The following is a 13,703-nucleotide window of genomic DNA, read 5'->3' as shown; positions in this document are numbered from 1 at the left end:
CAGCCAGCGTGACTAGACTGCCCATTTTAGCAGCAGCGCTGTTGAGTTACTGTTAAATTTCCACTCTGGGTTTGTGCTCAGGTGACCGTTTTCTCCCTATTTCCTCCTCTGCCTCTAATCTGGCAAATGCATTAACGGCTACCCAAATTGACGGCGCACTTCAATTATAATTGTATTCCTCTGACCATACAAGGGTGGTGATCAGTCTCCTTTTTTCTCTGTCTCTGTTCCTCTTTCTTCTGGCTTCTTTCCATTTCTTCTCCAGTCTGTGTGTTCTCTGCTCAATTGAAGGCTGCCACTATGACTCCATGACTAATTCAGTCACTAGCAGGCACCCGGCCACTCTTTTGGTAAAAAGCTGAGGGATGAGGTTAGACAAATGTAACTGCTCTCAGATTTGTAGACAGAGCTATAGATGCAAGGAATGACCATCGATGATATCAAAATTCAAGTCTTAACCATGGTTTGAGGCGATGTTGATTGACCTTGACGCAAAGCAAGCTTATATTTTGGGTTATGATGGGGTACAACAGTTGAACTAAGCTCATTGGGCATAAGTTATATAACCATTGATTCTTGAATAATTTGTCTTTCAAAATGGATGTACCAATTTTGCATATTTAATGGAATGGTAAATGAGTGGGCTTCATGACATTTAAGTAAAGCACACTAGACTGGTTGTTCTGACAGGACTAGGGGGGGTGGGAAGCATTACTCTACTTTAGTCTTACATTAATACGTCTGTAGGAGAGAGAGCGTGATAGAGGGAGAACAAGAGATGGGAGGGAGAAGTATTTTCCAGGTGTTATGGAATCCATGTGAACTGAACAGGACCTGCGTCAGGAAACCACAAGGAAATTCAGTGCTTTATGTCATCAGAGCCTTGACGTGATGTCATCCACATTACCTTTCAGTTGCCGCTCTGCACTGAGTGTGTGTGTTTCGGGTCCATCATGACACCTAGCCAGGGGAGCCGCAAGCCGGACGAATCTCGAACCAAAGAGGAGCTGCTGCCGCTGGCTACTGACTTCATAGACCAGTACTACACCAGCATCAAAAGGTAATGAAGTTACACTTACCATATACTTTAGCTACTTTAATAACCTTTGGATGTACTTGCCTGCATCCCTCGTTGCAAACATTCCCTTCAGTAGTACAAATGCCATTTTGTTTTTCCTCACATACATTTGATTCAAATAGTACTCTAAATGTGTTATTTTAGAGTATTTCTTTCTGTGGTTCTCATGCATCTGTGCACAATGTTTTGATAATTTTAGTTGTCACATACACACGGTTAGCAGATGTTAATGCGAGTGTAGCGAAATGCTTGTGCTTCTAGTTCTGACCATGCAGTAATATCTAACAAATAATCGAACCTAACAATTTCACAACAACTACCTTCTATACACACAAGTGTAAAGGAATGAATAAGAGTATGTACTTAAAAATATATGAATGAGTGATAGCCTAACGGCATAGGCAAGATGCAGTAGATGGTATAGACTACAGTATATACATATGAGATGAGTAATGTATGGTATGTAAACATTATATAAAGTGGCATTGTTTAAAGTGGCTAGTGATACATTTATTACATCAATTTTCCATTATTAAAGTGGCTAGAGTTGAGTCAGTATGTTGGCAGCAGCCACTCAATGTTAGTGATGGCTGTTTAACAGTCTGAGACAGAAGCTGTTTTTCAGTCTCTCGGCCCCCGCTTCGATGCACCTGTACTGACTTCACCTTCTGGATGATAACGGGGTGAACAGGCAGTAGCTCGGGTGGTTGTTGTCCTTGATGATCTTTTTGGCCTTCCTGTGACATCGGATGGTGTAGGTGTCATGGAGGGCAGGTAGTTTGCCCCCGGTGATGCGTTGTGCAGACCTCACTACCCTCCGGAGAGCCTTACGGTTGTGGGCGGAGCAGTTGCCGTACCAGGCGGTGATACAGCCCGACAGGATGCTCTCGATTGTGCATCTGTAAAAGTTTGTGTTTTTGGTGACAAGCCGAATTTCTTCAGCCTCCTGAGGTTGAAGAGGCGCTGCTGCACCTTCTTCACCACGCTGTCTGTATGGGTTGAACATTTCAGTTTATCCGTCATGTGTACGCCAAGGAACTTCTCCACTACTGTCCCGTCGATGTGGATAGGGGGCTGCTCCCTCTGCTGTTTCCTGAAGTCCACGATCATCTCCTTTGTATTGTTGACATTGAGTCTGAGGTTATTTTCCTGACACCACACTCCGAGTGCCCTCACCTCCTCCCTGTAGGTCCACTTCGTTGTTGGTAATCAAGCCTACCACTGTAGTGATGCAAGAAATACTCTAAATCCAGTCCTTTTTTACAGGTCCTTGTGTTACTTCTCTCTGTCTTCGTGGCTGTGTGCATCAGGTTTGGCTCGAAGGCCCACGTAGACCGGCTGGAGGAGGTGACTAAGGAGATTGAGGCCTCAGGGACGTACCAGCTGAAGGACACTGAGTTGATCTATGGAGCCAAGCACGCCTGGAGGAACGCTGCCCGCTGTGTAGGACGCATCCAGTGGTCCAAACTACAAGTAGGAAGCTCAGATTAAATGCGCTGTGTAGGCAGAATTCAGTGGTCCAAGCTATAGGTCAGAAACTCGATGCTCAATGTTAAAGTAACTGCCCATTGTTTACTGATTTTTATTAAATATGACCTATAATTACATACAATATAAGTGAGGTGAAGTGAAATTTCCCTTCCAATTTTTTTAAAATTAAGTATGTTAGATGCACTATTCAAAAAGCACTCCTCCATATCCTGGTTGCTCAAATTCTAATAGTTAGGCTAATTTCAGTTTATGTGAAAAATAAAACCAGTATAGTGTATAGAATCATTGTACCATCTAAACCGCTGTGAAATATATTTTCCATAACCGGAAATAAGACGCAAAAACCAAAGCACAGGAAGCGTTAGAAATGGCACACCTAGAATAGATCTACCGTTTCTTATACTTGCTTTCAATGAGATGACAGATCTCATTTCTATGTGAATTTGGTTGGGTTACCCAAAAAAGCAACACATTGCAGCTTTAAAAATCTGCTTTTCTGTGTTGGAATGGTGTGGGTGTACCCCTACAACAGAATGGTGTGGATGTATACCAGTCATAAAAAATATCCATGCAAGGAGACCGCTGATTGGCCAGCTCAGGGAGATGACATGTTCTATGAGAAAATGGCTGTTTGAGGTGTGGTTTTTGATGTGTTTTTATTGTTTCAAATTTATGCTTTGGCCACATAAGTCAACAACATTATTTGGGTATGAGTTAACAGAATATAAACTTTTAAATGTAAATGTACACATCAAAGGTTAAATTTGATTTGATTTTCACTGGGCAGTCGATTTAAAATCCAATCTTCCTAAGCCAATATGATATCAAGTATGATAAACTTCGCAAATCAACTTGGCTGGAGGATCACAACACATTCCCCACCTCTCGTCATGATCCGTGTAATATTCATGATCTGTGTAATATATCAATATCTGTGACGAATGTGCACTGAATTATAAAAGTTCAAATAAATGCTTTGCAGAGTGATGTTTCACCATTTCAACAACATATTGTCTGTGATGTCGCTACACACGTTGATGGAGGCAGGCCAGGCATCGCAGGTCAAGCGTTAGTAGTGAAACAATCAAATAAACACTGATGATGAAAGTGATATCTCAGGGGAATCAAATCACGCTGTTGTGGAGTATGCCGCTATTCAATTTTTTTCCCCCTAACGATATAGTGTAAATGACAACATGCTTTCATGTTGTCATTGGATTCTTTGTGTTGAGTTGTTTTATGAGTGACGAAGACCTTCAGGTCGAAGCATTGCACTCAAACTGTGGTAGCATTTAGTATCCCACTGGGCACAGACGTCAGTTCAACATTTAGTTTTGATTTACATTTAGTTGAGCAAATATAGTCAGTTTTCCACGTTGATTTAACGTCCTCACATTAAAATGACGTGGAAACAGCTGTGATTCAACCAGTTTTTGCCCAGCGGGATCTTTATTTCATTACATGTTTTTCTAACAGGTATTTGATGCCAGAGACTGCACAACGGCTCATGGAATGTACAATTACATCTGCAACCACATCAAGTATGCCACTAACAAAGGCAACCTGAGGTGAGTCGGCACTGCTCTGTCTATCCCCGTGCCTTTTACTCAATGTTGTCTTTCTGTGTCATTTCCTCTGCTCGTCTGGTCTGTCACCCTCTTCTCTTTGTCCAGTTTCTTTCTGTTTTACCTTTCCCCCCTCCCTTTCTGTCACCTTGAACCTCCCTCTGTCTGTCTGTTCCTCTATGTTCCCTGTCAATGTCAACGGCGTCTCTCTAGTCTGGTAGACTACTCCCAGCCAGGATCAGTCCTTCATCAGTCCAATACAGCTCTGCCAAGCCTAACCACACATCATGAAACCACGTCTTTACTCCCCAATGAATAAACATCATAGGAGAGAGGGGGTTAGTTGAGCCCCACTTTGGTTTTAGGAAAGCATACACAAAAGGGCAGAAACAGATTTTCACTAAGTCAAATTCATTTGTTATACAGTGGTTCTTCCTATAAAAGTTGTTGTACTGCAGCACACCTTGCAGGCTGCCGCAGAATTCTATAGCACGTTACTTGTCAGCCATTGTTGCCATTAATGCTAGTTTGACCACCAGAGGACATCTTTGAGAAGCATTTGACAGTCTTTAATATTGGCTGTACTAGAGAATTTAAATCCTTTTTTTGTAAGAACATAGTATATGGGATTGATTTTTTAAGAAATGTTGCTTAATTAAAAAAGAAACCCTCGGGGTTGTACAACGTGACCGGTTGGGAGTAGGCTACAGTACTAAGAGCAAAATAATCCTAACGTTTCCACACCCAAATTGTAGTCTAACCAATACCCAAACAGAGAAAAAACATCATTGATGAAGCAAGACCATTCCCCATGCTTGTCTCAGAGCAGTGCAAAATGGTGCTGAAATAGTTGACCACACGGGTAGGCTATTGCTTCAAATCATATTGTTTATCTTCAATATGCTTTAAATGCCACAATGACGCAAATAATTGAACACACATCATTTGTATACTCTGAGAAGGGTAATAGGAGGTGATCTGCACTGCATATTAAACTGACATTCTTATTGATATATTCCACACGTTACTGTGTTTCGATCCTCTCTCTCTCTCTCGCACATGCACTTGCTGTCTTGACCTTTGAATGCTCGGCTTTGAAAAGCCAACTGACATGTACTCCTAAGGTGCTGTCCGGTTGCACCTTCTATAACCACTGTTTGTATTATTTGACCCTGCTGGTCATCTATGAATGTTTGAACAGCTTGAAAACTTATCTAGCCTTTATGGCCATGTACTCTTATCTCCAACCTGTTTGCATTTAAGTATAACTTTTGTATGACTGACGCCTTTCGTGAGAGGTCTAATGTTTTAATATTGAATCATTTCTGCCCTCCAAATTCATATTCATTATATAAATAGGCCCATGTGCACCTTGATATTGGGGGTGTGCCATGTGGCCGTGCCTAACGGGGAAAGGGGGGATTGAGCCGGTCGTGCACAACCCAGGCGACAAGGAAATGCGGGGATCCGAGCTCGGGCGAGAGCCGAAGCCACCCTCCCGACCCAGAACCCCGCGCAGAGGGAAGGGAGAAGCGGAGGGCATGGGCCCCCTCCCCTACCCAGTCCTTAGAGTCATAGATACTCCCGCCATTTACCCGTGCTTCATTGGTCTGTTTCGCTTGATGGCCTTCCAATCTGCACTTGTTAGATGGCCCTCCAACTTGCAATTCTATGGTTATGTGTTCCTTTTCTTGTAGTGTGTCTTATTGCCCGTTTTACTCTCGTCCTGGGCTTATAAATCGAATCAATCCTTTATCAGATGAATCGCAACATGATGGCTAAAGCGATTGAATTCATGAATGCATTTGAATGTTTTTAATATTGTGTATAATATTGTGAAGAGCAAAATTCCTCAAGAGTATCAAAAGCTTGGGGTGGCAGCGTAGCCTAGTGGTTAGAGCGTTGGACTAGTAACCGGAAGGTTGCAAGTTCAAACCCACAAGGTACAAATCTGTCATTCTGCCCCTGAACAGGCAGTTAACCCACCGTTCCTAGGCTGTCATTGAAAATTGCCTAGTTAAATAAAGGTAAAATTTAAATAAAAATAAAAAAACATTACAGTTACACCAACTGGTAGGCTAATCACACAATTGCACAACATGGTAAGAGATCTTGGGAAGGCAGTTACCCATCTACATACACCTTTCTTTACCTCAATCTCTAAATTAAAATACTGGCAGATACATAAAAGGTCCTTGCACAGTAGTAGATCTAATTCAATTTAGAGAATTCTAAATTAATATCTAAGGGGTTTTTACAGAATAATGCAGGGGTAATTAAACTGTTTTAAAATGTATATGTTTATTAAGTCATCTTAACAGATCGGCTCTCTGAGCTCAATTAGCACGTTACTGTGTGTATCAAGAGATATGCTGGACCCTAATGTCAGAGTTGTTTTTGGGACCACATCGTGTCTATTGTCCTGCTAATAGCCGTTGTGAAAAACAAATGTTTGAAAAAAAAAATTCCCCCTTCCACTTGCCTCTTCCATTCATTTTGAAAGAGTATTTTCCAGTAAGCAACAATTTGTTTACCTTCATTAGCCTACTTTGTTCCAACATTTCCAGTCATTCAGTGATATTTATTCCCATAGTAATTAGTTATGGATCCATTTTATTACACAGTATGCCTACACATTGATAGGCTATATAAAAAAAAATTTTTTTAAAGAAAATCCACTGAGGCCTCCCGAGTGGCGCAGTGGTCAAAGGCACTTTTATTTTTAAATGCACTGAAAACAAAATACCTTTACGTTTTGGTGATCCTCTCAGCTCAGGCTCATTTCCAAGTCTTCTGGTGGTTACAGTCCTAAACCTGGAACAGGTAGCACCATAAAAAGAGTCTGGCTCGATAACTGTCTGTAAGCCGGAAAAGGGTGTTCTCGAGAACCAAAACACACTGCCGCCCAGATTTGCATTACAAAGGAGGGCATAAACTGGGTCAAGATGCAAGCAGAGTAAGTAAACCTTTATGTAGTAAAATAAAGGTTAAATAAATGAAAGACCTACAACCCCAACGGTAGGCCTACAGTATATCTAAAAAATATATTTTCGCCATGTAGGTCTCCTGATTTTAAACTCGATCGAACTTGTTTAGCATCAACTGAAAACATTCATCTGTAACTCCCCCAAGCCTACAGCCCTTTTTTGATTTTGTCTGGCATGCCTTTCCAAATAAAATTGAATATTTTTTATATAATTTAAATAGGTTGTTCTCAACCTGACTCTCCTCTTATTTTAGTTAAAGACCGTGCTTATTTGAGACCAAAACTAGCGATCAATTGTAGAGTCGTGACTTTTTATAATCACTTATACCGTATTTTAAATTTCACGATCAGAAAGAATGTTGGTACTTATTTGTTTTGATCCAAAGCCATGAATGAGTGAGTCACTCAGCTTTATTTAGGTGCCAAGGCTATACGACTGCACCATCAACTTGATTATTTAGCAAACACCACTTGCTGCTTATATTCTGTCAACACATATATTTTAAGAATATCATGGAATATAATTGAACATGTTAGTTTCTCTTAGAATAAAAACATTAGCTTACAGCTTCTTCTGACCAAGTAGAAACAAAGTGTATTTATTTCTGGTGTGCGTGCAGGACAGAGGAATAGCAATTCTTACACTATTGTTCTAAATTCAATCACCTTCATCCATCATTCACTTAAAACCTCTTGATACTCCCCATCCGGGAGCATAATCATCGCCTGACAATAATTAGCATAACGCAATGGACATAAATATCCCTAGAAAATATTCCTATTCATGAAAATCACAAATGAAATATATTGAGACACAGCTTAGCCTTTTGTTAATCACCCTGTCATCTCAGATTTTCAAAATATGCTTTACAGCCAAAGCTAGACAAGCATTTGTGTAAGTTTATCGATAGCCTAGCATAGCATTATGCCTTGCTAGCAGCAGGCAACCTTGTCACAAATCAGAAAAGCAATCAAATTAAATCGTTTACCTTTGAACTTCGGATGTTTTCACTCACGAGACTCCCAGATAGCCAAAGTTCATTTTTCTCCCAAAATATTATTTTTGTAGGCGAAATACCTCCGTTTGTTCTTCACGTTTGGCTGAGAAATCACCCGGAAATTGCAGTCACGAAAACGGCGAAAAATATTCCAAATTAGCTCCATAATATCGAAAGAAACATGGCAAACGTTGTTTATAATCAATCCTCAAGGTGTTTTTCTGATATCTATTCGATAATATATCCCTCGGGACAATTTGTTTTTCAGTAGGACCGATTGGAGTAATGGCTACCTCTGTATTTTACGTGAGAATCTCTCTCGGAGCCACCATGTGACCACTTACGCAATGTGGCCGCCTACGGCTATTCTTCAACATAAATGCGTGAAACTACGTCACAATGCTGTAGACACCTTGGGGAATGCGTAGAAAGTGTAAACTCGTTGATGGCACATTCACAGCTCAATAGGGACTCATTGGAACGCAGCGCTTTAAAACCCTGGGGCACTTCCGGATTGGATTTTTCTCAGGCTTTCGCCTGCAACATCAGTTCTGTTATACTCACAGACAATATCTTTACAGTTTTGGAAACGTTAGAGTGTTTTCTATCCAAAGCTGTCAATTATATGCATATTCTAGCATTTGTCCTGACAAAATATCCCGTTTAAAACAGGAACTTTTTTTCCCAAAACTGAAAATACTGCCCATAGAGTCGCAACAGGTTCATTGAAATTAAATTTTGAAGTCGTGCACAATTATCAGTTTCTATTTGGTTTATCGCCCATTCATTGTCATTTAGCGCCTTGGGACCCAAAAGCATAATCAGTGCTCTAACTCCCCCTTGCTCCAGGCCACCGCAATGAAGCAGTGACGCATAATAACGTACTAAACCACAAATGACTTCTTAAGTGCCGTGGCATAATCTCAAAACTTTTAATTGAGTAACCACTGTAGGTTTCCTGAAGCTATAATATGAGGTCCTAAACCGAGCATCAAAGTGCATCCTTGTAGCTCTGTGGACTAATATAGTAAAATTGTTTGTCTTGGGGTTAGCTGAGCCAATGGCCACTGTCGTGATTTGACATTAACATTAATCTGAAGACTTATCTAATTACCTAAATATGTTTAATTGTTACCAGATTTTAAATGAATCATGTAACAATTAACTCATTAGGATCTGGGGCACCATGAGAGCAGTTCTATAAAGAGTTACCATCTCCCAAATTAAACTTTTAAACTCTTTTACCGATCACATCTAACAGTCAACTTATTAATCATAACCTTGTATCATATCATCATTCTGAACAGTTGTAACCTCCTTGCATCTGCAAAAACCTTAACCTTATGATTCAGTACTACACAAATTGGTAGAATTTTTTTATTTACTAGCTAATTAAATGGTAAAACAGAATAAACATACACACTTAATACGTTAAAAAGAGCGGGACAGAGACACTTAACCTTGGCTTTTGCCTGCAATATCAGTTCTGTTATACTTACAGACAATATTTTTACAGTTTTGGAAACTTTAGAGTTTCCTATCCTAAACTGTCTGTCTATCCTAATGTCTATCCTAATTATATGCATATTATATTATATGCATATTCTATTTTCTGGTCCTGAAAAATAGGCCATTTACTTTGGGAACGTTATTTTTCCAAAAATAAAAAAAGCGCCCCCTAGTTCCAAGAGGTTAACAAAAGGCTAAGCTGTGTTTCGCTATATTCCACTTGTGATTTCATGAATATGAATATTTTCTAGTGAGATTATTTGATCGTTGCGCTATGCTATTTAGCGTGGTTGATGACAATTATCCCGGATCCGGGATGGGTGGTTCCAAGAGTTAATCCCAACTATTCCTTTCCTTTGGAGACGTGAGCTGTTAATCCTGTTATATTTGTCAGTTTTATGCATAGTATTTTTGTGCCATGCATATGAACTCTAGATTGCATTTTTATTGTTACAGAGCAGAGTAGTAGTGCCCTGTGTATACAAATGTAAAACAAATAGGGGTGTGGCACCCCTTAAGGTTCTTAAGAGAGCAGCCAAGGAAGTGAGAGAAGGGGAAGAAGTCCAATCTAGCTGCAGCAAGGGATATTAAAAAGACTGAATGACACTGAAGAGCTACATTGACAAAAAAGAAAATGAACACCTGTTCGAAAGAGAGGCTATGATAGAGTAGCAGAGCCAGAGGCACATGTCTATTGACATGGAGTCTGAGCTTGCTAAGCATATCAATAATCTCAGACCAGTTTCATGGGTTTAGTAGCCTCAAATGCAGAGAACTTGCCTATGTATTGGCACGTGGAAACATCCCTGTCCCAGACAACTGGTGAATAAATGGAAGGCTAAGTGATATTGAACAGGGATATCTATATCAGAATGTAGGCATACATTTATGATATACCACAGCCCAATTCCATGAATTAAACTTTGACCTACCATCACCCACTATCACAGGACAATATCACTCACTTACCCCAAGGCGGTTCAACTTACCCTGTCCCTATGCTCAACTTAGCCCATACTTGCCTATGCGGGGTAAGTTGTGCCAAGATACCACTTTTTTATGGACAAGCTATGTTTTCAAAACACGTTTTACATTAATTCTGATCATTTTCAGGGATACAAGACATCCTGAAATATGTAGTTATCTTTCTTAGAAAGAATGATGATTTCCCTTGACGTAGTGGTGCTGAATGTAACAAATGGCTCAACATACCCCACTCTCCCCTACTGTATGTGTCTGACTCATCACTGCACTGAGTTAGTCACATCACATTCCCAAAGACTGCTGATGCTGTACATCAAATAATACTTAGCCACTGTAAGCATGTAACAGAAGCCTGATGGCATATCAGTTTGCTCTTAAGCCTCTGTCGGGTTTGTGTACGGCATAACAACAAATGAAGGAGTTGGCTGAAGCACAAACTGATCTGCAGCCAGGCTGCTTCTGCCTAGATTCAGACCCCAAAACAATTTGAGTTTTATATAGTCAATTCTCCTCTCATTCTTTGGGCTTGTATTGACTATAGAGGACACTAGTTTCTCCTCTGTAAGGCAAGCATAGAGATTGGTGCCCAGATATATTTGGGTCCTTTGGGACGAAGACTTACAGCCAGATTAGTAGAATCAACTATTTTGCCCAGTCATGGCATTAGCTTAACCCAACAGGATAGGTTCAGTAGTGGGGGACTAAAGGTAACTGAGCTTTGGCCCTGTCAGACTTCCTAGCCTGCCTTACCCACGACCTCCTAAATTAAACTGCCCTAAACCGTTAGATGCAATGTGGTTGGGTAGACATTCATTTGTTGCATTGCTAATCTATAGATACTGTCGTCTCGTCAACTCTCGTCATTTAAACTTTCTCTCTCTCTGGGGGCTGGTGGGTTATTTCTATCCAGATCTGCCATTACCATATTTCCTCAGAGGACAGATGGCAAGCGCGACTTTCGGGTATGGAACACACAGCTGATTCGCTATGCCGGTTACAAGCAGCCCGATGGTCAGATTCTGGGAGACCCAGCCAACGTGGAATTCACTGAGGTAGAGTAAAAATACACTGGTCACTGTTATTCAATGTTAATTATTGTTCGTAACAGCATGGAATATGTGTCCCTCATGGGATTTGAATCCTCAAACTTTGCCTTGTCAGGTTCAACCCACTGAACCACTTACAGTAGATCACAAAACCTGAAAGTGTTCAATGTCTTTATATAGCATGCCTCCGAGCAAGGCCAAAGCTCTGACTAAAACTGGAGTGGGAACCACCAAACAGGAGTTACACATCTACTTGAGTGAGTCCACGTAAAATGTTTATTAAATGTTTTGGTTACTAGATCTGCATCCAGCAGGGCTGGAAGGCTCCCAAGGGTCGATTTGACGTGCTGCCCCTCCTGCTGCAATCCAATGGGAACGACCCAGAGCTGTTTGAGATCCCTCAAGACCTTATTCTGGAGGTGCAGATCACTCATCCCAAGTGAGTTAGACCACACACACACACACATACACGTCCAAGTGTCATAACAGAGTGATACAGGAACAGAGGCTGGGTTGGGGTGTGTTCCAATTGTCACGCTAACATACCACTAACATACCACACAGACACACACTCGCAATGTCACCAGTCTTCAGGCACAGGGGGAGTTTCATCCCCTGCACATGGCATCCTCTATCAAACAAGCTCCCAGAACTGTCCTTCGCCACTCCCCATCTCCCCCTGCATCAGTTTAGTTGGCCTCAACTCTGTTGCCATGAAACTGTGATGGCTCTCTGCTACTGCATAGACTGTCCCCCATGGGCAACTCCGAGCCTGTGTAGCACCAGGTAGATGGATGTAGGGCCAGTAATTTCAGAAGTGATTGCAGGTATTTTTGCTGTGAGCATGTGATAATGTTAGTTTTGGCTGCGCTCCTGTACTTCTTGGCTGTGTATCTATTAACTACAGTGTAGGAGCAAATTGCCTTGTAGAACAATACACTCCACATCACAGTAGGCAGATATCTAGCATCTCTTGGAGAAATCCTTCATTTCTTTGTACATGCATACAGTATTTGCTTTCCCTTGACGTGCTATACAAACTTTCAATATCAGAATGTATGCTTTGTCACTAATCTCTTCCCACAGCTTTTTGCAGTTTGTTGTCATGAATCTTGTCCTGGAGGCAGAACTGAGTGCTTTCTGCTTAGATTGGCCAACTGCAAAGTCAAAATGGGCTATATTGTAAAAACGTAGCAGTGTGGTTTAAAGTCAGATTTTATGACTGGCTGTGCCAACTACTGGCCGCTTTGCAGAGCTGCCTCCAGAACAAGATCCATGCTAATATGTCGGCTTTTCACCAAGATAAGAATGTGCACTTTTACATCGATTCAGAATGTAAAATGTTCAACTCTTAGCAGTATAGAATTGTTGAGATGGAAGCACCTTGAGTTGAACAACAGGAGCCAAGTCAGCTTCAATTAAAGCTGTATATAATATGTACCCTTAAACATCCTCTACATACCTTGAAAACGAACCTATTTATTTGAATCAATTAGTCAAGATATGTCACATTCACCATCACTCCCCCAAAGCTTGACAGTTCATTTGAACGTATCTCTTTGTCTTTCTATGCTTGTGCATACAGGTATGATTGGTTCAAGGACTTGAATCTGAAGTGGTACAGCCTACCTGCTGTATCTAGCATGCTGCTAGAGGTGGGGGGGCTGGAATTCACTGCCTGTCCATTCAGTGGCTGGTACATGGGTACAGAGATCGGAGTCAGGGACTTCTGTGACAGCTCTCGTTACAACATCTTGGAGGTATTATGATCATTTTCTAAAGCATTTATAAACATTTATAAGCATCCCTTTGGTGGCTGGTACATTGGCACCAAGATTGGTGTCAGGGACTTTAACAGCTCTCGTTACAATGGTTAAATGCCACTATTTTGACATTCTAATGAGACCATGAGGTATTACAGTGTTGCATATGTTATGCTTGGGGTTTGGAAGGGAATTCACAAGAGTTGTGAGTGGACTTTTTACTATGATAGAAGTAAATCTAGAATCTATAATATGTTTTACTGTAATCTGTTAGGGCTTTTAA

General features: G+C 40.9%; 1 protein-coding gene across 3 annotated transcripts in view; it reads left to right on the top strand.

The window, feature by feature from the left end:
• nos1 (nitric oxide synthase 1 (neuronal)) overlaps window positions 1-13,703 on the top strand; it is a 68,621-nt gene that overhangs the window by 16,249 nt on the left and 38,669 nt on the right. For all 3 annotated transcript variants that reach the window (XM_024418223.2, XM_042320768.1, XM_024418222.2), the window contains exons 5-10: window positions 915-1,060; window positions 2,389-2,551; window positions 4,046-4,137; window positions 11,522-11,663; window positions 11,957-12,096; window positions 13,243-13,417. In XM_024418223.2, coding sequence (XP_024273991.1) covers window positions 915-1,060; window positions 2,389-2,551; window positions 4,046-4,137; window positions 11,522-11,663; window positions 11,957-12,096; window positions 13,243-13,417 — 858 coding nt within the window. The remainder of the gene's footprint in view (window positions 1-914; window positions 1,061-2,388; window positions 2,552-4,045; window positions 4,138-11,521; window positions 11,664-11,956; window positions 12,097-13,242; window positions 13,418-13,703) is intronic.

This window comes from Oncorhynchus tshawytscha, linkage group LG04 (genome assembly GCF_018296145.1).
Source record: "Oncorhynchus tshawytscha isolate Ot180627B linkage group LG04, Otsh_v2.0, whole genome shotgun sequence".
Lineage (NCBI taxonomy): Eukaryota > Metazoa > Chordata > Actinopteri > Salmoniformes > Salmonidae > Oncorhynchus > Oncorhynchus tshawytscha.
The sequence above is the reverse complement of the archived record's forward strand: the minus strand, read 5'-3'. Positions and strand labels throughout refer to the sequence as shown.